At 39.4% G+C, this 27261-nt stretch overlaps 1 protein-coding gene across 5 annotated transcripts in view; it reads right to left on the bottom strand.

Moving 5' to 3' along the window:
* Positions 1 to 27261, bottom strand: part of LRP4 (LDL receptor related protein 4) — a 112452-nt gene that overhangs the window by 37864 nt on the left and 47327 nt on the right. For 4 of the 5 annotated variants that reach the window (XM_039358199.1, XM_039358213.1, XM_039358223.1 and 1 more), the window contains exons 2-9: positions 24275 to 24424; positions 11061 to 11177; positions 10338 to 10451; positions 9318 to 9434; positions 2830 to 2958; positions 2474 to 2593; positions 2240 to 2365; positions 2016 to 2141 (exon numbers count right to left, since the gene is read on the bottom strand). In XM_039358199.1, the coding sequence (XP_039214133.1) occupies positions 2016 to 2141; positions 2240 to 2365; positions 2474 to 2593; positions 2830 to 2958; positions 9318 to 9434; positions 10338 to 10451; positions 11061 to 11177; positions 24275 to 24424 (999 nt within the window). Of the gene's footprint in view, positions 1 to 2015; positions 2142 to 2239; positions 2366 to 2473; positions 2594 to 2829; positions 2959 to 9317; positions 9435 to 10337; positions 10452 to 11060; positions 11178 to 15281; positions 15333 to 24274; positions 24425 to 27261 lie in introns of those variants that run through there. The other variant, XM_039358232.1, reaches the window with a different exon arrangement.

The raw sequence follows: 27261 nt of genomic DNA, 5'->3' as shown, positions 1-27261 counted from the left end.
AGGTTTCTCTGTCTCTCTCTCCCTCCCTCCCTCTCTTTCTGCCCTTGGTCTGCCAGTCCTCTTCCTCCACTCTCTTTCTTTCTCTCTCTCTCTCTTTTTCTCTTTCCTCTCCCTCTCTCTTTCTCTCTCCCTCTCTCTCTTTCCTCTCCTTTTCTCTCCTCTCCCCCCCTCTCCCTCTCTCTGATCTTCTGCTCACCTGGCAAGCTGGCTTCAAGCTGTTCTCCAACAAGCTCAGGGGTAGGCAACCTCGGCTCTTTTATAACTCATGGACTTCAACTCCCAGAATTCCTGAGTAAGCATAGCTGGGCTAGCTAGCTCTCTCCTGCCCTTCCTGCTTCCTGCAGAGACGTAGCCAAGGCAGGAGCCCCGCCCAGTAAGCTTGTCGGCTGGTGGAACAGGGTGAGGCCACTCTCTTTTTGAGAGAGAGAGAGAGAGAGAGAGAGAGAGAGAAGGGAAGCACAAGTGCCTCTCTCTGTCTCTGTCTCTCTCTCTGCGAATGGCAGAGGAGGCTGGAAGCCAAAGGGGAAGCCTCAAAGAGCCGCATGCGGCTCTGGAGCCGCAGGTTGCCGACCTGTGTCTTAAGTGGAAAAAGAGACCCCATATTTCACACAAACAATTGCTCCTAATTTGTCAAGAAATGAATAATTCCTATATGTTGGCTGAACTTAGCTTGGCTCTCCAATATATACCTGGAATGCCATATTGTTCCACAAATAGTCTACTCTCTTGCATCCACAAAAACAACCCAGAAAAGACAGAATAGGGTTTGATAAGATAATAAGTGAAAATGCCAGAATAGATCATCACCTCAACATTCAGAATATTCTTACAACCTGTCTTCAATTTACAACTTTCACTTAAAGATCCTTTAAATTAATGATGGCCTTAGAAAGGGTGTTTTACAGCATATAAAACACATCCTGGTCATTGTAAAACGTCAACATACACATGCACACACCGCACCAGTCAGGCAATCATTAGCTAGGTGCTGGGCAACCTTTCTGCAAGCTGTTATAACTGATTGCCAAGTGCCCGTGATTACATGACTGCCATTTGCAAACCTCTCTGCCAGTTTCCCCAAAACATCAATGGGGAAATGAGCAAGGAAGGTTGCAAGTTGATGCTACCTGCTGAGAGGACTTCCTCTCATCTCTGGGACTGCCTGAAAGAGCTTCCTGCTGAAGGACTTCAGCGTCAAGCAAACAGGCATGAAGAATTTCAGCTCCATGCTAACAGGCATGGAGCGAAAATCTTTTGACAAAGAGTTCTTTCAGCCAGCCCCCAGAGATGAAGCCAAAATCCAAGCAAGATTTTCAGCCACTGAACAGGCAGCATGGGAAGGTAAGGAGTGCAGAGCACCTCATGGGGGTGGGGGAGGCACTGGGAGACCTCAGGGGCTGAAAATCCTTCTTGGATTTTGGTAGGAAGGATATTCAGCTCCTGAGCAGAGAGACACTCACATGCTGACCGCTCTGCGTCTCCCTGAGTCTTCCTCATCCCCTTGAGACACCTGCATTCCTTATCTGGCATTTCGTACCTAGACCTCCGTCTGCTTAACAACCCACAAGATCACTTAACAACCGCAAATATTGGGAGTGCTGAGATTGAAGATGTTGAGTGACCGAGTTCAATGAATGAGATTCTAGTGGCAATTATGGTTGTAAGTCAAGGACTACCTATACCTTTTTATTCTTGAGGTTGGTACCCAAAGAAGCACAACTAGCTAATTCAGAATGCACTATTCAAGGGGGGGGGAGTGTTCTGTTTGGTGTTGTATATCTCACTCAGATCAGCTAATCTGAGTAGATGTACAACACTGAAAAGAAAACTCCTATTTTTTTTCCTTGAACACTGCACTCTGAATCTTCAGAGAAACTGAGGTCAAGACCCTCTTTTTTTCTATCTTTTATATGATGATGAGAGACATCCCTACAGATACATCTGTTGTTTTTTTTAAAATTAACTTGAAAATCCATTGTGCGCACCCATACTGAAGTTGGTATGAGGTAACTTACGGCAGTTTTGGGCAGGGCTCTCATCGCTGCCATCTCCACAATCATTGGCACCATTACACAGCTTCCGTTGGCCAATGCAGCGCCCATTTCCACATAGAAATTGGTCAGGAGAACATTGTGGGATTCCTGAATGAAGATTTTTTTCAAAATTATAAAACCGATAGCTGAACTTAGCACAGATTCTAGCGCAAAAACAAAAAGGCATTCAATTGTACAATTTTTACCCGAGTCCTCACAGTCTTCTTCATCACTGTAATCAGAGCAGTCACCTTCCCCATCACAGCGCCAAGACAGCCGGACGCAGCGGCCAGATTTACATCGGAACTGGTCAGCTGTGCACATAGAGGTAGCTGAAGAAATAAATATGAACAAGAATTTCAAAATAGTTTCATGACACATTTTTCTATTACCTTACTGCCCCTAAGCTGGACCTGATTTACAAGTCCCAGGTTACTCACTGCAGTTTTTCTCATCTGATTGGTCATCGCAGTCAAAATCACCATCACACCTCCAGCCAGCATTAATGCACAAGCCACTGTTGCACATGAACTCTCCAGAGCGGCAAGGCTGGTGAGAGGCTACGGATATAAACAGTATATGGTAATTTACACTCTAACTCAGCCCAAATTAAGCCCAAGAGATTCAATTTGCTATCTGGAAGGAAAGCTGAAAAGCTTCTGTTTTGAATATTGGAATGACAGAGGCCCATTACAAATTTTCTCTGTTACTCCTAACATGAAGCACATCTGACCTAAAAACAACACAGCAGTGCCATTTGATCTGAGTCGGCAGGCCCTTGCTTCAAGTAACTTACAGCAATCAGATTCATCAGACCAGTCCCCACAGTCATCATCCCCATCACAGTGGTAAATATCCAGGATACAACGCCCATAGGCACACTGGAATTCCTCCAGGCTACATGTTGCTGCGGGAACATCTGATGCTAAAAGGGGAATGAAAAAAATAAAGGTTAACAGGAGATTCCCTAAACTGTTCTGTGATTCTGGTGATGCACAAAATAGAAATCAATAGCAATTAGACTTACATACTGCTTTATAGTGCTTTACAGCCATCTCTAAGCATTTTACAGAGTCGGCATATTGCCCCCAACAATCTGGGTCCTCCTTTGACTGACCTCGGAAGGATGGAAGGCTGAATCAACCTTGAGCTGGTGAGAATCGAATTCCTGGCAGTGGGCAGAGTCAGCCTGCAATACTGCATTCTAACCACTGTGCCACCATGGCTCCTAGCCAAGCAAATAGAGTGGCAAGCATCATGCAAAAACTTTCACTACACTGCAAGTTATCAAACACTAGCAGTAATTAGCCCTCTGCCCCCCAAAAAGCCTATTTTGAACAGAATATTTGTTGCTTCATAAAAATCCACAAAAAGATCCACAGTAAGATCTTCCACCATTCTTTAAGATTATTCCATGTCACAGCCTAGGAAATATAAATTAGGAAACTGTCACATATTCAAGCTACTTATATTGAATAGCATAGATCTTATATCATAAGCTTACCTATCAAGATGATATCATGCATAGAATTAGGACACTGAAAGCTGATGGAGACATAGACAAGGTTCTCTCTGTACACTGAAGTGCAAGAGGGATTATGCAATTGAAAAGCAGCATTTATGAATATGAAACACACTTTATGAATGTGGACAATAACAAAATCCATGGAGCAAATCAACATAGACACTTCCATAATAAACACAGAAATACCACATCAGTAGAGTTACTACATATTCAATTCCACCACTGATTTTATCATATGTCAATTACAGTTACCGGTATTATGTATGCATTCTAATGCGAAGACTCATATGTTACTGACCACAAGCATTCCGATGGCTTTCCTTGTGTTCAAGAGAATGAGGGCATGGTGTTCTCCAAAAGCCTAAAGAGCAGGTTAACCTCTAAGATAGCTTCCAGGCAATACAAAGCTATAATTTTCTGTATCTCTGGAGATGACTATGCAAAGGTTTGCAATTAGCCAAGTTGTACGATTGAACAGAGGAACTGTTCATTTGAGGATTTTTCTTCTACCAATGCTCTTAAGCATAAGTCACTGTGAATTGCTGTGGCAAGCCTTTGAAGAGTACCATTTATCTCAAAATGATGCCAGGACAAACATCTCCCTTTCTCTCCATTCTGTAGAAGAATTCTTCCTAGGCACATATAACATTAGTGCAGAACTCAGTTTAATTTAAGACAAAAGATGTACGATGCTGCCTTTTCGCGAAGGCAATGAATTCCAGGGAACAGAATTCTTGGTGTTATAAAGTCAAACATCAGCAGCTTGTAGAATGCAAGGATTTAAAAAATCACTACTGCAACAGAAAGGAGGTTTTGGAAGGACGTTCAAGCAGAATGACCCCAGCAAAAACATTCAGGTCCAAACGACTCCAATAGCATCTGGGTCAAACCTTCTGGCACTGCGCCTGTTTTCAATTACAAATAGTAAGAAGCAGGGGACAGAAAAGTGCACAAGATGTGGTCAAGTATATTTGAAATCGGAGACCCAGGACTTCTTAGCTATCTTGAGTGCCCCCTGGTTACAAATATAGAAATATACATCAAGTTGACAATAATAATGGTTCAGCATAGGTTAGAGGGTACCATGTTGGGGAAGGCTGGTTTAAATTGAGGGAAAATTTCTAGTTTGCTTCTGTGGGGTTTTTTTTTTTTTTTTAAATAAAGCATTAGACCAGTGTTTCTCAACCTTGACAATTTTAAGGCACGTGGACTTCAACTCCCAGAATTCCACAGCCAGCATTGCTGGCTGTGGAATTCTGGGAGTTGAAGTCCACGTGCCTTAAAATTGTCAAGGTTGAGAAACACTGCATTAGACTTTTAGAAATATACAGGAGAGCTTGTTAATCTCACTAAACCCATGCCTCTAACACAGCTAAGTTTCTGAAAAAAGTACATATTTTAATAACCAGCAGGAAAAGCACAGCCAATGACAAGAGGAGAGTGAAATTGGCGTCCTCTCCAAGACTTTTCTGGCTCTGAAATCTTTACAGCTCTGGCTTTTTGCCAGCTCTCATTATCTCTGAAGATAAAAGACAAATCCCACCCCACCCCAGGATTCCCCACCCTTGCCCTTCAGGAGCTGGACGCTTTTATTGTCTTCTCCCTCCAAACCTTTTGAAGTCTCCTCCTATCTAGAACATATGATGAAAAATGCCCTTGAGGCAGAAGAGGGGGAAGAGACTTTGCCTGTCTGCTGAGAATCCAGTTACTTTCCTGATATGGGAGGAAGGGCAGAAATAGAAAACTCAATGAAAACGTGAGCTACTCTGGAAAGGGAGCAATTCCCAAAGGTTGGAGCTGGTTTCCCTAATATTAATAAAAAGTAGGTAAAGGGGTCTTTGAAATGGATGACTCAAGTGCAACCAGACTGGGAGAAGAAAGGCAACAAAGAGTGCTGGAAATCATTCATCCAAATAACTTCCTCCAGTGTTGGGGTGGGGGTTGCCTATATAATGAAGGACATCCTCTCTGATCATTTACTTTAATGTAGCCACTTTGTTGAGCAGACTTAAGTCTGGTTCAAAGTCCTAATAATCAGAAAATAAGCGGAACTCTCTCGGTCTATTTGAAGATACCACAAGGTTACAAAACCAAATGTGTAATATGCTTCACAAGGAGCTCCAATGGTGTAAGCACTCACAGAATTCTTTGTTCCTATTTCAAATGTATCATTTATGAGCAGGAAGACTCAAATCCAGGATGCCCCGACTGGCACTTGCACAATATCTGCCCAACAGCTTAAACATCAATTCCCAATGGAAAGCCCAGATATTGGAAGACATATAAATGACCCCACAAAAAAGTGCCAGGCTTTGAACGACCACATCAGCAATGGACAATCTTGAATAGGATTTGCACCTCACATGACCTCTGCCAGGACTCTCTGAGTAAATGGGGCACAGTATCCTGCCCTTAGTGTGACTGCGGGGTCCCACATTAAACTGTAGATCACATTGTAATTGGCTGTAAGCTGAGGGTGTGTACCAGTCCAGTATCTTGATTTTTTTTAATGTAAATAATGCTGGCTTCAGTGGTTAGATCAAAGGTCCCCAACCTTATGGGTACCAGGGACCGATTCCATGGAGAGGAGTTTTTCCATGGATCGGAAGGGGAGTGGTTTTGTGTGCTGCCTGCATCCCACGGATGGGGCTTTGCTTGTTTGTGTGGACCAGTTGCTGGCATGCCCCGGCCCGGTATCAGTCCATGGGTTAGATCAGTGGTTCTCAACCTGTGGGTCGGGACCCCATTTGGGGTCGAACAACCATTTCACGGGGGTCGCCAAACAACGCAGTCCGCCATTTTCCCCCCCCTTTTCTTTAGCTGTGCTACTCCCTTTTATTCTATTGGCTTTTGAAAGCCAATAGAATAGACTCTCTTGAATAGAGTGTAATTCTATTGGCTTTCAAAAGCCAATAGGAATTGTCCAGGCTGTCTCTGCCCTGCTGAGCCCGCCAAAAGTTCCATTCTGCAAACGGTGCTGCACCAGTTGAGTAGTCCTTGACTTACGACCGGTTGAGTAGTCCTCGACTTACGACCGGTTGGGGGTCGCGACATTAGAAAGGTTGAGAACCACTGGGTTAGATGGCCTGGATACTGATATTTGAACATATATCTTCATGACATTTGTATTTTATTGGGTTCTACTAATCTAGTTGAAATGTTAATTTATATTGCTAGTCCATGTATGATATGCCATATGCTAAATAAATCCTATTTTGAGCAAAACATTATTTCCAACATAACTCTGTCTCTGCATGGTTTTGATTAACATTATGAATGGAAGTTGTGATATGGTCAATTTGCTTTCCTGCCCTATTTAAGACACCCATTATTACATGTAAAACCTTTTGTGTTTTACACCCAAATTACCTGCAGGGTTATCATTTGAAACCTTTGTTCTTTTCTCTTTCATCCTAGGAAGTCCCACCCCAATTGAGAGAGGATGTTTACCAAATTAGACACCCCCTAATAATAAATTTAAAGTGTGACTAGGTAGACTGGAGCAATCAATGAGCAAACTAGCAACAGAAAAATAATGGAAGCATATTAAAAATACCTTTAAAGGAAAAATATGAATAATGATAAAATTATGGATCAAACAAAGCAATTGCAGTGCAACTAGATAAACTCATAATAAGCATTATATAAAAAATAAAAATAATCAATACTTTAATGAATATTAGTATGAATCAGGAATATATATATATATATATATATATATATATATATATATATATATATGTATGTCTCCAATCCTTGCTAATTCAGCTTCTAGTGTAAGCATATTTTAGCATTCCAAATATTTAAGCAGAAAGAAAAACTCTTATTCTACTATCCCAAAGGTCTCAAAGGCACTTTTGAACTAGTGTTCAGATTTAAATAAAAGTGCCGAATATTGAGTTCCATAAGTTAGAAAAGTTCAGATCTAAAGAGAAATTTTTCCCCCTGTCATCTTAGCAACATCGGATTATAATAGCCTGTTTTGCCATCTTGGGAAGGGGGCTAAAAGGTTAAAGTTAGAAGGAATTCAGGAACTGTTCCTAATCATCCAAGAAGAATGTTGTCTTTTATCTGTGTCATGACTTTCATTCACTCTTTTATCACTTAGCGGCAAAGGCATGCCATCTCATGATCTGATTGGTTACTGTGCACCTGTTCACCTCCTCCCTTCATTGGTTGTTCATTACATCCTAAGGCCTACCAATTAAAAGTGACACTTTGTTGATGGATTGTTAGGTCAAAACATTGCAAACTTCTTTCATCCTTGCCTTCTGGATTACTTTTCACACATCTGGACTCTCCTATCAGTAACAAAGTTTTAAAATCCTCCAACTCCTAATTTTCTGTTTTTGGATTCCACTCCATTCCTCCACTTGCTCGATTATCTACAGATAGTTAAGCTTAATTCTCACCTTAGTATCAAAAGTCTTATGTATACAGAGAGTGCTTGACTTTGAACCATTCATTTAGTGACTGGTCAAAGTTATAGTGGTGTTGAAAAAAGCAACTTGCAATTGATCCTATGGCCGTTGGAGCATCCCCACAGCCACATGACAAAAATTAGGGCACCTGGCAACCAGCATGTATTTAAGACAATTGCAGTGTCCTGTGGCCACATGATCATCATTTGCCGTCTTCCTAGACAGCTTCTGACAAGCAAAGTCAGTGGGAGAAGATGGATTCTCTTAATGACCATACAATTCACTTAATAACTACAGCAAAAAAAGAGCCAAAGAAGCTTCTTGGATGAGAAGCAAAATGGTCTTCCAAGAAAAACAAGAAAGTCCAGTTGCCTCGTGAAAAAGGCACCTTTGGTACAGCAAAAAAGGTTGTAAAATCTGACATGAGTCACTTAACAACTGCCTTATTTAGTGATGGGAGTTCTGCTCCTAGTTGTGGCTGTAAGCCAAGGACTACCAGTAGACAAAATTTAGAAAAAAATAATCTGTGATATACCAACAAAGCAAAATAAAATGCTCTCTCTCTCTCTCTCTCTCTCTCTCTCTCTCATACACACACATACACACACACACATATACACACACATACATACACACATATATATACATACATATATATATTGATTCTCATTGATATACAGTAAAATTAATCAAAACTGATGCTAAAGTTCAAAATTACTGGAGTAGGACAAAAACAGTCTTGTGTTAAAATACCATTTGCTTGCCATTTCAAAATACTGCATCATAATCGGTTTTCATGATTGATTTTACAACAATTATACAACATTAAATGTTGTATAATATAAATTGGAGTACATGATATATAACTTGTTTAAATAAATAGGCAAGAAAAATCACAACTGAAAATGAAGTCAGTTTCTTTTAAAAACGGAATTTAAAATTCTTGAATTTTTTTAGGTGGGATTCTTCGATGAAAGATCTGATATGACTTTTTCCATTTATCAGAATCAATTTAAAAAAGCATTACTGTGGGAGAAGATGTTATTCTGTTAAGACAGAGATAAAAGAGCAGCACTAACAGCTGTAGTAATTGATACCCATGATCATTTCAAAGCTTAGAAGCAGATGCTTTTATCAAATGAAGGAAGGGTGATGTCATCTCAAGTAGCACTTTTGACGGCAAAATGCCTGGAGAGATTTGCACTACTCTTCTATATTTTTTTAATCCTACACAGCAAAGCTAAGGCCAGTATCATGAAAGAAAAAACTGGCACATATTCCCAGAAGCAGAACTTGGGGCTTAAATGCTAGAAGCAACAACAAAGAGAGGGCACTTACGGCAGTTCTCTTCATCGGACCCATCTTTGCAGTCAGTATCACCATCACAGAACCAGTGCTCAGCTATGCAGCTGCCATCACTGCAGCGAAACTCTTTGTCGGAACACTTCCTCATATCTGCAGCAGAAAGGATAGCTTAGGGGGAAATAGCAATAGCACATAGTGCTTTACAGCCCTCTCTAAGTGGTTTATAGAGTCAGAGTCACCATATTGCCCCCAACAATCTAGGTCCTCATTTTACCAACCTCCAAAGGATGGAAGGCTGAGTCAACTTTGAGCCTGTCAGAATTAAACTTCTGGCAGTGGGCAGAGTTAACCTGCAATACTGCATTTTAATCACTGCGTCACCACCAGGGCTCTTCTTCTTCCCCTTCCCCTTCCCCTTCCCCTCCCTCACTGCAAGTGAAAGTTCTTTAAAATCGATAATATCCCCAAACCTTCCAATATTACAATTGTACAGAAAAATGACTACTTGCTTAGTGTGGATTTTTACAGAGATAAACTGAGATTGTACTACATTATAGTTTGATATGGCCTGGAAGACTCCCCAATTTCCTAGCCCAGCAAGCAAAATATCTCATTTTTTTCCCCATGAAGCCTGAAGCCTAGATATATCCTAATCTCATTCCCCCCCGCCCCAGTCCTCAAAGCCCCAGAAACTGTAATGTCAAACTACAGTTGCAAATGATCAAGAAACAGGGGGAAAGGAATGGGCTTTCTTTAGGCATATTAGAACAAATCTCGCCCCCACAAATCTTGGCTACTACAGTGACTTTATCATCTTGTTGCTTCAGCTGCAAATTGGGTTTTCACTTGTTGAGAATGGGCATTTGTCTCTTGCACTGATAACATCATATCTTCATAAAGAACAAAATATATGACCTTCAGCCCACCATGTTAGGACTGAAACCTAGGCAAAAACTCTGTTCCAATCATCTGTGCTAGAACTATATTTTTTCTCGTGTCATTTGGCACTCCAAAATGCTGGATTTTGGTCCTATCACAACCAGGTTTACTAACCACATTGCTCGTCACTGTTGTCTCCACAGTCATTGTCACCATCACAGTGCCACAGACTGCGTATGCAGTATCCATTCTGACACGAGAACTCATCTTCCTCACATTCCCGGGGAGCTGCAGGAACACAACGCACAAAAAGATACATCAAATGCTGCATTGTGGTTTACTCAGCCAACAGAAGCCTATATGTACCAGACAATTTAGGAGTATCTATTAATGCAATTCTTCATTATATATTTATTCTGTTCATTTAAGTTAACTGAACATATGATAAGACTATTTTAAAATAAAATGAAACAAGAAAATACACGTCATTGAGAATACAACTGTTGGTAAGCATACTAAATAAATAGCCCAGGAAATATGTAATATTTATAAAAGCTTGATCTCAGTGTAATACAATTTGAAAGCATAATTTGATAAGCGATACATATCTCTGGTTGGAATTCACCAACTAGAATTCAGGTAGCACAAGTAGACAACTTTCAAATGTTTGCACAAATGTATCCACCTACCCAAAGCCAATTCTGTAGTATATCAAGGAACAACCACAAACCAAATTACTGAGGCTAGAGCAAACCCATGTAACCGGGTATTTTTATTTTTAGCATACACCATCTATTCTAACAGCTACTCTACTGCTTAATCATCTCTAAAAGCCGACTGCAGTTCCAACAGTGACATTCTGTTTGCTCTCGCAAAATGATTATGTGTTTAACGTACGGCAGTCCTGCTCATCAGAATCATCCTCACAATCATTGTCTCCATCACAGACCCATGAGCGACGGATACATTTGCCATTGTCACAGTGAAAATCCAGGGATGAACAAGTAGGCAGCACTGAAATGTAAGAAGGAGAAAAAGAAACAACTAAGAACATTTAATAAATTGCCCTAGATTTACTTCCTAAATCATACACCCATATGCCAAGGATGTAACAGTACTACTACTGTTAATTATATTTTAATTTTAATATTTTAATTATAATAATTAAAATATAAAATGTTCTAATAATTATAACTGTAATGAGAACCAGTTTGGTGTAATGGATAAGGCACCAGGCTAGAGACCAGGAGACCCTGAGTTCTATTCCTGCCTTAGGCACAAAGCCAGCTGAGCTTGGACAGCCATTTTCTCTCAGCCCTAAAAAAGAGGCAATGGCAAACCATTTCCAAGTATGTTGTCAATAAAACTGCAGGGACTTGTCCAGGCAGTCCCTGAGAACTGAACACAATTGAATGGAAGAAAATAATTATAATGTATAATTTAGTAATAATTATAATTACAATTATAATTACAATTAATACCAGTAGTATTACTAATCATAAGTATGAGGGGATGGGAAATACTGCCAAATTAATAACTCCCCAAACTTAATTCTTTTTAAGATCAGTTTCTACACTAAATAACAAGTAACAACTTGGTGATATCACTAAAAGTGAGCTAAAATTGTGCTAAAAGAACAGCCAATTTCCCTTTACTGTGTTAGATAATACTGTTGTAGAGGTTACTGAAAGTGATGCCAACTTTCAGCTGTATTATAGTCAAATCAATTTTAGCCTATAAAATGGGAAGAAACAGTCAGTGCTCTCAATATGGTATTTATTTGAAACTGTGGTGAATTAAAAGAGACATGAATTTTCAAAGTAGGAACATAAGCCCTGGCCAACATCCTACACTTACATTTTATTTTGAACACTCACCCAATTTCTCAGTATCTGTTAATTACTTCAGTCTTGAAAATCTCTCCCTCTCTCCTTTTGCCTCGAACCCTAGTCCACTTCTTCCAAAAACTGAAAACGCACTCATTTCTCCCTATCATGTTAGATTAAAACAACTTTTAAGTTCTTCACTGCCCGCCAAAGAGCACAAAGCAGAGTTGTCAGATTTTCCACTGCACACTTCCAAACAATAGTCCCGCAAAGTATTTGGGAACAGATAAATCCAGTTTCCAGCGATCTGCACTCCAGTGCATAGGAGGAAAAAAGCCTTTTATCTGAATTCTTAAGAGTCTCCCCCCCCACTCAAAGAGGATGAAAAATGTCTGCATCAAAATGCTGTCCCCTTCCATGATATTCCTTCAATTACTTCTTCCATCAGTTAATCAGTTATAAGCCCTAGTCTTACAAGAGTTTATTTACTGACCGTTCAAAGTTACAACGGCACTGAAAAAAATGACTTAGGACCATTTTTTTCAGTTACAACCTTTCTAGCATCCGCACGATCATGTGATCAAAATTGGCAGTTGGTTCATATTTGTGAACGTTGCTGTGTCCCAGGGGTCATGTGATCCCCTTTTGTGACCTTCTGACAAGCAAAGTCGATGGGAGAAGCCAGATTCACTTAACCGGGTCCCTAGCTTATCAACTGCATTTAACAACTGAGGCAAAAAGGTCGTAAAATGGGACAAAATTCACTTAACAAATATCTCACTTAACAACAGAAATGTTGGGCTCAACTGTGGTCATACGTAGAGGACTACCTGTAGCATTTCATGGTCACTGGATGTCTACAGGCCACATTGAGCTGCTTTGGAGGTTCCTCCCCCTTTCCTTTTTTAAAAATGGAAATATATTTTATCCTGACAGATCCTTTGAAACTTCCCACTTTGCAGGCACAGTAGCACTCCCTTTTTCTCTGAAGACAACATGCAAAAGGAAAAACATATGTAACCTTGACACAGGGAAGTGAGAAACTATTTAGCAGGTGACATTCCCAAGCCCCTTGATATTTTTAAATACCTTGGACAATATTCTAAAAAACCCTTTTGCTATCTTTCTATTTATCCTAAATTTTGCTTGATACCCAGTATCTTCTCCACCATTGCAAGTCCCAAACATCCACACCATGGGTTTTTATTCCCCAGTATTTCCCAACTCTTACAGCCTATGCTAGGCTGAGGAAGCTGGCTGAGGAATTCTGGCAGCTGAAGTCCACAAGTCTTAAAGTTGTCAAGGTGCAGACCCCTGGCCTATGCCAAACGAGGAGGCATTGCTTCCAAATGTTCATACAATGCACCAAAGTTAGTATTTAACTTCATATTTTACTCTTACGTCTTCTTCACAGCTGTTATCATCGCCATTCAATCAAATACAGGTAGTCCTTAACTTACAACCTGTTGCTTAGCAACTGGTCAAAGTTACAACAGAACCCCCAAAGGTACTTATGATTCAGTTCCAAAGTTCTGATGGCCACACCCCCTAATCACGTGATAGTATTTTGAGCCCTTGGCAACCAGCCTGCATTTATAGCCATTTGAAGCATCCCATAGCGGTGCTTTGGCTCAAAACTGGCCTTTATTTTCGCTTTTTGGCACAAACACCCCATAGCAAACAATGGGCTTGTTTTACGCACCCAGACATCTTGACCTACTTTACAGTCATCATGACTGATGACCATAATGGACAGTCTATGTTATAGTAGTAAGTCAAAGACTACCTTATTAAGCAAATCAAGATAATCATTTCCTTACAGAAGACAGGCTAGAATTATTTTTACATGACATCTCTCTCTCCCCCTCACTCAGTTACTCTCAAAACTAGAAATGAATATCTTTCGGGTTGCTTCTGAACCTTCCTTTTCAGCATTTGGGGAGAATATTCTGGAAGAAAAAGAAAAATGCTGAATATACGGGTTAGCCACTTGAACTTACAGTTCCTAACCTAGAAGTCTCGTCAGCGGAACTGGAGGATCTTATCTCATTTAATTTCTTCCTCTTCCTTAGCAGCTTTGCTTAGGCTCCCAGTGGAGCGGAGAAGTTAAAATGGGTATAAGGAAAATCTATGTGGTATGTTTTATATAAATAATAGATAATCCTTTTAATCCTTTTGATTAAGCAAGAAAAGATGTTTGGATTTTGCACAAGTATCGAGCAACATGTGCACATTTGTTGCTCTATAAACTATTCATCTGAAAAGGCCTCCAATGTAGCACAATGAGTATGCCCATATATTGAATTAGACTAGCCTGCCTCCCCCTCCCTCCCTCTGTTTCTCTTACAATGTCATTCATAAAGGCTTCCTCTTTGGGTTGCAATAAATTCTTAACCTATGAGGACTGTGTTTTCAAGGGCTGCCAACTATTCCTAGAAGAAGAAGAAGAAAGGATTTTATACCAGGTAGCTGTGTTTTTCAAAGGAACAGGGTTTATTCAACCAAACAAGCAACAAAAAGAAACTCTTTCATCTCTGCCCAGCCTGCTGATATTATCTTACAGCTGTCATCATCTGCAGTAGTAGCCCAATAAACAGGAAGAAAGGTGGTTTCTTTGCAAATAAATGGCCATTTGGATAGTTAATGTTTCCAGTTTTCCAGTATCCTTATCCTGAAATTGCAGCCAGGAACTATCTGTGCAAAACTACTTTGGGATTTTTTTTAATTATGAAAAGCAGGTTTTAAAAGTGATAAATAAACACATTAGACATGTTAACCTCACAGCTGCATTTTAATCATACTGGTTGAAATTGTACAATACCTTGAGGCAAAAACTAGTTAAGTACTGATCAACCAAATACTTAGCATTTGTGGCAACTTATCTAGGATCTGTCAACAGCAGTTTTCTCCAATACAGTGCCATCCAGGCTTATCTATGCTGTAGTCTCTACCATCCTCAATCAACATGGCCATTAGTGAGAATGGTTTAACCTACAATTAGCTATACAGATGCCCTCTTTTCCTGTTCATTAATAACCTGGTTCATTCACAGTGCTTCAATTAAAGCAAAATTTTATCCAAACTTCAACACCTAATCAGGCTTGTACCAATCTGGTTTCCTTCAAATATGGTGGGATTAAACTCAGAATTTCTAGCTGGTATGACAATCAAAAGCTTCATTATTCCAAAGAACAATCAACATTATGTCTGCCAGCTAGAATCAGGTTGTGTTTCAATTACATCAAGCAGCTATAGATAATACAGGAAATGCTCTTTGTGAACTGTTTATTACCTCATGAGGGAACTTCTAATGTCAAATCCATGTCAGGTACTACGAGAATATCTAGAGATGGTTAAAGGACAAACATTATTATGTACATACACCATGGACAATCTTCATAAGTCACAATACAGTGTCATCCTTTTTAATATCAATGACACTTCAATAAGTAGCAGTGTCTCTAGCTAAAATCATCTGGCCAAAGAAGCTGACTGATTGGTATTTGAATGGGAAACTACCCAACAGGGATACCCATACTAGAATGGAATGTTGAAAAAAAAATCTTATAAGACAATATCCAACCACTTCCATTATGTTGTCAAGAAAATTTGACTCAATCTTGAAGGAGGCTTTGCTTTTCTCCTGAGCATGGTTAAGTGGAGGATTAGTGCAATGTAGACCCCATTAAGTCAGGAATTATTGCGGAAGGAATACCAACTTCTCTGGAGTACAACAAATTGGAGAAGATTGAGCTAGTGTTGGACACAGACTAGAGAGTACAGGTTCTCTGGTGTGAATGGCAGTCTAATGATAAAGCTAAATTGATTATTTCTAGCAATCAAATAACTAAGGAATCAAAAGGAATTTCCTATGCAGCAAATTTTCTTGTCAATTTCAATTTAGGGGAAAAATAAGGAAGGCACATAGAGGCGTACATAACTATGTATGATATGGTAAAGGCATCTAGAAATAAGTTTTTCTTAGAGCCCAAGTCATCCAGTGAATCTGAATGACAGAAAGATTAGAATGTGTGAGACATCACAATTGGCCTTGACAGTAATCACAGATCTCCAGATAGTTAATCCTTAATTCACCAATTGGTTAAACTTGGCAGAAGACTCTCAGTTTGGTTAGTTTTGAATTTTTGTTGCAGATAGTAAGGAAGTCTTGAAGACAACTGCAGAGCAAAGTCAAGAGTCTCTCTCTCTCTCTCTCTTTCTCTCTCTCTCTCCCCCCCCCAATTAATTTCAGTTATTGCAATTTTGTTTAGCACAAGGGCCATTAACTGGCTATAGAGTCTATATCATCACTAACTTGTCAATAGTGCATATCCTTACCCACAAATCCTACAGCAAAACCAAATAGTGCCAATATCAAATACTCTTTTTTAAATGGATTGAAAAGCTAAGAGATGGCATATATACATAATCACAATACTCATTCTAGTTAAAATAATTTTAAAAATTAAATGCAGTAAATCTTATTTCCAGAATGCACTTTTATTTTGACAGCTTTCGTCATTTTGTCTTCTATTACAGATCTTCCCTTTTATCTGAATTGTTGCCATTACAATATATTTATATTCCCCCCTCCCACCTGGAGCTTTATGAAACATATATAGCACTCCTTCTTCTAATATTTCCCCAAAAATCTGTGAGTGGGTTGAGTAAAATAAAATTCTTTTTTGCACCATTCCATCTCTTAACTTTTGATATCCACATACTCTGAAGTTGATGATTATTGTAAAGCTATCACCGTGTAACCTAGTCTTCCCCAATCACGATTGGGTAAGATATTTTCACCATTAACTCCCCTATTCCTAATAGTTGACAATGCTGGTTTGGATTAATGGAAAATGTAGCCCTACGCTCTGAAAAGAACCTAGCTGTGGGAAAATGGATGCAGTTCAAGATCAATGTTTGCCCAGTTGGATAATCTGGATCACATGTTTTTTGAATATTATGTTCCCCATAAGAAATCTTAAATGCTTTTATACTCTTTCCTTTGCTGTCCCTCCATAGAGAGAAATCAGTGGGTCAACCCTGGGGTAAGGCAGTACTGAATGTGTGCCCCCTGCTGCTGACAGAAATTAAATTTACATTTGCAGTTTAAGTAATCTAATCTTTATATGATGATGAAGATTCCACAAACCTAAGACTGACTTCCAAACTCTCACTGGAGAGGAAATTGCATTCATTCATAGCAGCACCCTGACAACTTGAGCCCTGGAAAAAACTGCAGATATAATTCATTTGTGTCTATACTTTTTCCAGCTCGGAGACAGCCAGGCAACCAAATCTGAAGCATTTTAAAAAGCTCAATAAAGACATGCACAGACATCAACTGTTACTTTCCTGAATCACAAAAAAAGCCAGATTCAAGTTCAATATATTTTTCTTTAGATATGAAGTCTGCTAAGCAACTCAGCTAATATACGTCAACTTTCATTATTAATCAAGCAAAACAATGCCTTTAGTTAAGGTACTGGTCCTTTAATTAAGAAAGTATGAATGGATTATTTTTTTCTTAATAATAATCTGTTATAATCATTTTTTAAAAAATGAAAGATGTCTATGAGGAAAATATGTCCAAAAAAAATAACACACATACACAAAAGATCTAGAAATAAAAGCAAATTTCACACCAATTTCCCTCACACACACACCCCAGACTGTGATCAAAATCACACTTACTTTTTGCAAATACCTTAGACAAATCCTGAAACAAAGATGATGGGTGTGGAAACATTTCTCTCCCCCCCCCCATGTTGACAAGTCCAAATATGTTAGAGTATATTTCCCATCATTCCTGGCCATTAACACATTTAGAAAGTGCATGGTAGCAAGAGTAATCTAAACAATAGGGAAGAACATCCATATTTTATATGAGGATTCCCATAGATTCTTCCTGATAAGCAGAGTTTGAGAATACACACTTATAAGAAGGACACCGTTCAGTCAACAGATAAGTAAATATTTGTTTTGTGTGTTTGCTGACCACATAGTGATCTTCCTGTTTAATGGAGAACATGTCTCAACTCAGCTATGCTCAGAAATTTTATCACGGCCCTAGGAAACTTGGCCATGTACTTAAATAGCCATTATTCAGAAAAAAGGCTTCCAAGGCTTTTTCATTAAAATCAAGAGTTTCTTTACAGTCTTTGCAAATGTCACAGTCTTTCAAAATACTCGTCCTTCTCCTGATATGGTATTTCTGGTTCCCTTAAGAAAGCTTCACCAAATTTATAAAGCTGGCTGACCAACAAATTAAACACCACACCCAAGTACATATGATCCTGGGAAGATTCAGCTGTCATTTTGTCCTATATGATTCTACTCAATGAATGTCTAAGAGCAAGCTTCAGTCTCATTAATTTCCTCTCCACTACCTCCCTCCTGATATGAAGGACTACTGAAGGATCTCTCAATACCTGAAATCTTTTCCAATCTAACAAAATTACATCCCTATTTTAAAGCACTCATTTAATCAGAAACCTTGGGGGGAACGGGTTAGGGAGGAGATGAACAAGAAATTGCATGACCACTTGATAGGATCAAAAAAATAAAATTCTCTCTCTCTCTCTCTCTCTCTCTCTCTCTCTCTCTCTCTTTCTCTCTCTCTCTCTCTCTCTCTCTCTCTCTCTCTCTCTCTCTCTCTCTCTCTCTCTCTCGTCATCTAGTGGTCATCCATATTTAACAGCCTTGATATGGCATTCCTAAATCAAAAGTCCTGTATACATTACCACCCTTATCAAAATAGAAAACATAAATGCAGGAAATGCGCATATGAAGTCTAATACCATATAAGTGGGACACGTGTAAATAGTTCTTTATAAATAAATATACCACTTTTGGATTATTAATGAGTAGGAAAAAGGAGATTTAGGAGAAATATGAAAAACAAGGAGACACATTTCTTGAGAGCAGAAGACCATTCAGTGTTCTTCAGGTCTCAAAAGATGAGAGACTCAGGAGACAGACAGTAACTGAGTTGCAGGCTGGTTCGGGTGTGAGATTGACAAAATCTATCAGCTGCACTGATAGGTCTCAGAAAGACTGATAGAAATGCAATGATTGTGTTTGTAGAATAATCAAAGCATGGGAAGTCAAGCACAGAGAGAAAAGGCTATGGTATATTTACTATCTACTGAAATATCCAGTGGGAACAAATGAAGCTATATTTTCACTTCAGTGATAAATATAACTCTCCTTCAAGATATGAGATGAAATCTAGGAAATCGGGCACTCTGAAACAAGGAAGTTATAGAAATGAGAACAAGACTTCAAGGAAGTAAGTCTCTCAGAGAAAAATGCCAGGAGAAAATAAATGCTAAATTCAAAGACAAAGAGTAGGAAAATTGGGGAACTGATCAGGACATTCAACAATCAAAACCAACATCTAATAATTTAAAATAAAATAAATAAAAATCTTATATCAAAACTATTCAATGGGACTTGTTCTCAGATAATCTTTATATACTGTTAGTTGTTCACTCCAACATTTTTATTCTCTAACTTGAAAGTGTTGCCAAATACTATCCAGGACACTGAATTTCCATTTATTTATAGTGGGACATGTATATAATGAATGTCTTCAATCAGCAAGATTCTGCTTTTAATAAATTATCTAATGCTAATTCCAGTTTCTGGAAGGTCTTGTCTGTCTAGTAGGCAAGGTTTCCTCATAATTTAGGCAAAGACCGATGTTTCAAATTCTATCAAAGAATTACTTGCAACACCCATTATGCAAGACTGAGCTTGTTACATGTTTACTATGATTCTGGTCTTCTTCTGTTGGGGAAACCCCAAAATCGTATTTACAAAATTTCCACATTGAAGGGGGTTTGGAGCTAGTTCACTGCCACTTCAGATATTTTGAGGACTGGTTGCTGAAAATGTCCTCACATATAAAGGCTGCCAAGTATACAAATATTTCCTACCTCCTACTATTATATATATGCCTCTTCTTTCCTGGTTCACCTATGAATGCATCTAATTAATTATTCTTTGTCATGCTACCATTTCCAGCTTTGAAGAGGTTATGCAAAGGGCTGCCACTTTCATTAATCTATTGTACAACAATAATTAATCTTTTTTTCAAAACCCAAGGATGGATGCCACCTCAATCAAGGACTCTACCTCCCATTAGTTGCAGAAAAGCAGACAGACCAATAAAGAGCAGTTTCCCTCTAATGGGAAGTGGCATTTCTTAAGGAGACTGGCAAGAGGATCTAACCACTATCAAGCACAAACAAGGTGCTGGATCATGGTGGGATCAGTAAAAAGCTAAATATGAGGGTTCTTTATAAAAAAAAAAAACACCAGAAGAAACAGAATGCAAGATTCAGTAAAGAAAGCATAGCAATACTTAAACAGACTCTACTAAAACCACAGCAGGCAACTGGCTGGAAGCTGCCAAAGATGAAAATTAAGAGATCCCATCAAATCTATATCTCCATTTCCAGCAACATACTTCCTTTGGTCGTGTCTGGGAATCCCCTTGCTCATTTACTTCTATATGGTCCTTCCATAAAGTTAGCTGTTGGAAGACATAATTATTACTATTCTTTCCAATGTAATTCTTTACCCTCTTTTTGCTCTGAGTTCAAAGTGCCGTTCCCCCCCCCCAACAATTTAACATAGAAGAGTGGGGCTTGTTTCTTTACTGACCCTCACCCACCCATACTCAGTCTTAAAAAGCAGTCAGTAATTTGATCTATAACTTGAACCAGAGGGTGGAAGAAAACATCTCAAGAGAAAATCAAAGCTGATCCAGGAATGGGAAGCGTAGGCAAAACGCAGAGGTACATTGTGAAGAAGATACAAGGAAACTGGTTGACTCTTATTTACTTATTTCAGTTTTGTTTGTTTTTTTGCTTTGATTCCTTCTGGGAAAGAGAATTCTGTTTTGCCCATGTACAACTGCTGTAATCTGATCTGAGTGTGAGATTTCCGCTCAAGCTGTTCTGTATCCTTTTCTATTTCAAGCATCGTCTGCTCTGCAAAGCTTCTCTGCTTGTCTCCTCAGTTTGCATGGAGCTTCCCCATAACTGCGAAAGTTGCCAGTCTAAAATGTCACAATTTTAAGCAACTGGTGCTTACTGAGGGGCATCCCAAGGGGATGATTAAGGGATGGCGCTTTTGTTTTATGTTTTACTGTTTTATGATTTTTTTTTGTTTTATAGTTACTGGTTTTTATTGTTGTTGTGAGCCAACCAGAGTTGTATCAGATGGGCAGCTTTATAAATCTTTAAAATAAATATATGAGCGTAGTGGAAAAAGCTGGAGATTTTTGGTGTGGTGGTGGTACATTCAGGGCTTACATACAGTTTTAAAGGAGTGAAGTAAATAACCCAATGCTCTGAAAGTAGCGACAATGCTAGCGACAATAATTTTGCTCCTTAACTTCCAACAAATCCCTCCTCCAATACACTTTTAAAAAGCTGTAAAATGTTCAGCTAAGCCCATTCTGTTGGGCTTTAGAAGTTATATATGGGAGACTGGAGAGCATGTGGAATTTACAACCTACCAATTTCTAGCTTGTGTGAACCAATTGTTCACACAAGCTAGAGCGGGACAAACAAGTCAGGGCATAAAGCAATATAGATGAATACAATCACCCAAACAGGTAGGGTTACAGCCCTACTGCTTCAACCATCCTTATTATCTAAGACTAGGACGTGTTCAGTTCTTCCAAACATTATATACAATTATCATTTCCATTTAAAAGAAAGGACCACAAAAACTGTCTTAAATTGCAAAATATCCTCTATTAGTTACTGGGGCTCCGTGGTGGTTCATATTTGATTCCAGGATGGAGCTTCAGAGAACATGTGGGTACGTACATTGCACCATCCTTCTGCCACCAGCAGCTGCACTTGGCACCCCTTTGAAATCAAATATGAAGCACTACACACGCAGACCCATCAGTTGCTAAAAGTGATGAAGCCAAAGAAAAAGTCACTAAAAACATGCAAAACACCTGAGGTTCACAACTCTTTTCACTTGATAAGGTTTACAAACTTTTGATAAGGAAAGGGATGGGAAGGTAGCGACAGAAAATTTTCAGAAAGGGATGTTGCACAATTAAAAGATGTAAAAAAAATGACATAAAATGGCCCTAATATATATATATATTTAAATAAATTTTGGAAATCAGATATTTCAGTGAGATAAACTTGTGAGATCCACTTCCATCTTGGATTTCTATCCCTATAGCAGTGGTGGCGAACCTACGGCATGCGTGCCAGAGGCAGCACTCAGAGCCCTCTCTGTGGGCAGGTGCGGCATGCCCCGGAGATGGCAACCGTCCCTCTTCAACCAACCGCCTGCTAACTCACCGAGGTCCCACATGGCCGGATGCATCCCAGCACGGCTGGTTTCCCTCCCCCTGTCCCATCCCTCCTGAACTTGCATGCTCTCCTTTTCCAGGGCATGACCCACTGCATCACCTCCTCAGCTGTCAGCCAGCCATCCAGCTCAGAGGCAGCTTCTCTGAACTGCTGGCAGTGGGCTGTGGAGCCCCAGAATATGCCAGTCAAGGGGCCGGCAGGCTGTGACTGCTGCCGGACACCATCGGCTCCCATGCGCTCACTGGCCTCTCTGCAGGGGCCGACGGTGTCCGGCAGCAGCTGCTCCGGCCCCTGCCTTGCCTTGCCCTGCGACAATGGCACCCCTGTCCCACCCTGCCTCACCCTGCCTCGCCTCACCCCACAGGACGAGCCTCCTGCCCATCGCCCGACCTACCAGAGACCCCCTGGATCTCCCCCAACCCTGCCTGTCCCCCACAGGCATCCCTCCCCATGAGCAACATCGAAATGAGCACACCCACCTTGGCCACACCCACCCAGTCTGCCATGACCACCATAGCCACACCCACCCAGTGGGCCATGCCCACCTGGCACCCGGCGATAAATAAGTGGGGTTTGGGTTGCAGTTTAGACACTCAGTCTCTAAAAGGTTCGCCATCACTGCCCTACAGTATATACTGTCATTGTACTAAAAGCTATATGCAAAGGGGATGTCCCATTTTTCTCTGCATTCCTTGTAATGAAGATTCTTTGGCAAGTAGATGGTTTATTTGTAAATGTCAGATCTAAAAACTATAATTATTTCAAAAGAGACTCTCCAAGGGGAAGCATTCATTTATCTACTTTCCTAAAATCCACTTAGATGGGAGAAACTGCGGTTTGGACCTCCTCCTCCTTTTTTTTTTAATCCTAGCAAAAAGCAATAGCAAATAATTTTGCAAAGTATATATAAAATAAAAGAATATTTGATTTTTTAAAATATTACTCATCTCTAGCTCCCAATTCAACAAGGATACTTAATGCATATAGGGTTATTTTTGCAAAACAAAAATATGTATTTGGAGAAAGCATGGGAAAGGGGATCCTCTTCAGTTTAATGTGGTACAAATTCACAGGTATGTATAGTACTTGTTGTCTCCCATTTCAGTCTTTGGAGGAATTAAATTCTATCATTCATCTCTCTCTCTATCTATCTCTCTATCTCTCTATCTATCTATCTCTTAGAAAATCGGTTCTCAGATAATCCTACAAAAAGGGCTATAGAAATAATTGCATAAACGACAAAGAAAACTAGTATCCAAGATCTGCCATCACGACTGTCTTCTTTCAGAAGGAATCAGAGCAGAAGGGCTGAATGCTATATTCTTTCTGCTGCTACCATGTTTCATTCTGCGTCCTTCCTCCATTTCCAGTCCACTTTCTCTCCCCTCTAATCATCCTCATTCTCAATTTATGAGTGTATTTAAAAATCTCCAAGATCTCTATTAGCTTATACTTTCCTCTACCACCAGCAGCAGTTATAAACTTAGCCTGCAACTGCCAATCAATGAGTGGTGATCTCCAAATGTGAACAGTTCAGAGTTCATATCACCACTTACACTTCTTTTCATGGTGTGATAATACAAGTGAGTCCCTGCTAGTTCATAAAATAAAGAAACACACAAAATGCAAAACTCGATTTTGGCTCCGTCTGCTATATCCGTGGAGCACAAAAGATAATGTAACAAAACCTTGCCTCTACTAGTTTCCAAGAAGGTCAATGACAGTGGTTGGAGAGTGGTCAGGTTTCAGCATTTCATAAATTAGCAACATGCATTTGGTCTTCCGGACTCTAATAATAGAATCTTAAAGTGACCCTTTAGAAAAAATAAGGCATATTCCTTTTTAAAAGAACCAAATACAAAAGCATTAAAAAACACATGGAAGTCTTCTTCAGCCTCAATCCCTCCCTCCTAATTATGGATTATTTTCTTACTACAACCATCTTCATCACTATGATCTCCACAGTCATTGTCGCCATCACACTGCCACTGAGCAGGAATACAAGTGCATTCGCCAAAAGCACTAACAGCACAGGTGAAATGATTGCGGCCACAGGAACATTCAGAGCTGCTACTAGCTGCACCTGCAGGAAGAAAAGAATCAGCATTATCTTAGAGAAGAGCCTGGAAAAATAAGGATACAAAAAAAGCATTCATACAAGGTCACCTTGCAAAATATTTTCCAAATAATATATATTATTCTACAACTAACTGGGTGCCACTACTAAACGCAACCAAACCGTGTGCAAATGATAGGAAATGCATCCATTGTATTGAATAATCAAATGGCGTGATTAATTTCCAACTATCAGACTGATAAATGAATTAAAAATTAGTTATCCTATGAAAATTATATTTCTCTGAGCATTTCTGGTGCTATTCTCAGATGAAAGTTTTAAAGTGTGGAAAAATGTATATATTCTTCAAGGTAAGCAAAAATGCATTTATCAGGAAATATGTTGCAGAGATATGAATATTTAGCAAAAATTATGTGCATAGATAGACATGCAAGTTAGAAAGAAATGTGTGTGCACTGGAATCTTGGACAAATAATAAATACAGAAAAATCATAATAGATCCAAATGCTATTTTTAATTTATGAAGAATTTCACATATGATGCAATGTAAAATTTGGTTAACTTTACGTGCACAAGAAAAAACTCCATCTTTAATTATGCTATGTTGCATGGCAATGTATGCAATCTGTGGTAATAATATGTGTTCTAACAAGACATGTTAAAAGAAATGTTTTAGATTATCCTTACAGCTTTGGGGCAGAAACAAAAATGCCAATCAAACAAACAGTTATTAATAATAATAGCTAAACAGAAAGATAATTAAACAGTTATTAATAATAATAGCTAAACAGAAAGATAACACAACAATGGGACAGATAAAAATGTCCCATTTTCAACAAAGACGATTAGAAGACTGAAGGCTAAAACATATGAGGAACAGTTGCTGGAATTGGGTATGTCTAGTTTAATGAAGAGAAGGACAAGGGGGGACATGATAGCAGTGTTCCAATATCTCAGGGGTTGCCACAAAGAAGAGGGAGTCAAGCTATTCTCCAAAGCACCTAAAAGGCAGGACAAGAAGCAATGGATGGAAACTAGCCAAAGAGAGAAGCAACCTAGAACAATTAGCCAATGGAACAACCTGCCTCCAGAAGTGGTGAATGCTCCAAAACTGGAAGTTTTTAAGAAGAGACTGGACAGCCATTTGTCTGAAATGGTATTCCTGCCTGAGCAGGGGGTTGGACTAGATGACCTCCAAGGTCCCTTCCAATTTTTTATTATTATTTTGGATCATTGCACAGTCAGCCAGATGTTCAGACTGGATTTGGCATTTTGTCTACCTATCGAGTCCTTACCCAGGACCTGGGATAGGCAGATGTGGATGTTTGATGGTATTACAGATATCGTCGCAGGATGGAAGCAGTTCCTAGTAAGGCCGCCTTTTGCAATTGACTAATAGCGAATTTGTCAATGCCAATGGTGTTCAAGTGGTGCTCCAGTTGTTTTGGGATTGCACCTAAGGAGCCTATTACTATTGGTACTACCCTTGCTTGCTTTTGCCACAGTCTTTCTATTTCTATTTGTAGGTCTTTGTATTTTGTTATCTTCTCCAGTTCTTTCTCTTCTATTCTGCTGTCTCCAGGCACTGCCACGTCCACTATCCAGACTTTTTTGTCTTTCTTATCGACAATTGTTAAGTCTGGGGTGTTATGTTGCAGGTGCTTGTCTGTTTGAATTCTGAAGTCCCAGAGCAGTTTAATTTTATCATTTTCTATGACCTTCTACTATTATTATTATTATTATTATTATTATTATTATTATTATTATTACTACTACTACTACTACTACTACTACCACCACTACTATTATTATTATTCTCTCTCTAGTGGCAGATAGCATGAAATAGCATTTCATGATGATATTTATTTATTTATTTATTTATTTATGAGACTTATATACCGCTTTAAGTGCAAGCACTCTCTAAGCGGTGTACACAGTAAGCAATGTATATATATATATATTTACATTGCCCCCAACAATCTGGGTCCTCATTTTACCTACCCCAGAAGGATGGACAGCTGAGTCAACCTTGAGCCGGTGAGATTTGAACCGCTGACCTGCTGAACACAGTCAGCTAAAGTGGCCTGCAGTACTGTACTCTAATTGCTGTGCCACCTCGGCTCAGTTATATTAGCCATGTTATGGGAGAAAAGAAGGGAGAAAGAAGATAGCAGATTTGAGGAAAGCCAAATTCCTTTCACGTGAACAGTACCTCTAAAAACAGGACCTGTGTTTTTTGCACCATTCAAAGGGTTTCAGAAATCCAGAAGAGGGTTCATGCCTATGAATATGACTCTGTCTTCACCTTGCATTCCAACCACAGTCAGCCAAGAGATCAGGAAATGCTTTGGAAGTCAGGGCACCTGACTACTGGCAAGCAAAGCAGTTATTTTAAGGCATAAAATATACTCTTATCCTTGTTGTATCAGAATGGTCCTGATGCTGTTAACAATGCTTCAGATTCTAAATCAGAAATAGCCAAGGGATCTCTTCTTTTACTGAGAAACTTTCAAATTGGCAGAAGACAGGACAATAAGGAATGATTATGAATCATTTTCCTTTCTAAAAGTAACAACAAGCACAAAACTTCAGACTTCCAAGATGCACTTGAATGCCTTGCTAGTATGCATGAGAGACAGAGTGAATCCAAAATCCTTCCAACCTTAGCAGGCTGCAAAACTAGGGACTCAAATTGGTGGGACAAATGTTAAGCATTAAAAACAAGGCACTGCAATAGCACGTGCTCAGCCCAGAAATTTGTGATTTACCCAGAACCAATCTCACAATCCTTTCACGCACAGATATGTTCTTGGTTTTTCCCACAAGTATTCTTTTTCAGCAAA

The sequence above is a fragment of the Crotalus tigris genome, unplaced genomic scaffold, assembly GCF_016545835.1.
Source record: "Crotalus tigris isolate CLP2741 ecotype Arizona unplaced genomic scaffold, ASM1654583v1 scf7180000017576.4783729, whole genome shotgun sequence".
Classification (NCBI taxonomy): Eukaryota; Metazoa; Chordata; class Lepidosauria; order Squamata; family Viperidae; genus Crotalus; species Crotalus tigris.
Note: the sequence above shows the minus strand (reverse complement) of the source record. Positions and strands in the feature narration are given on the sequence as shown.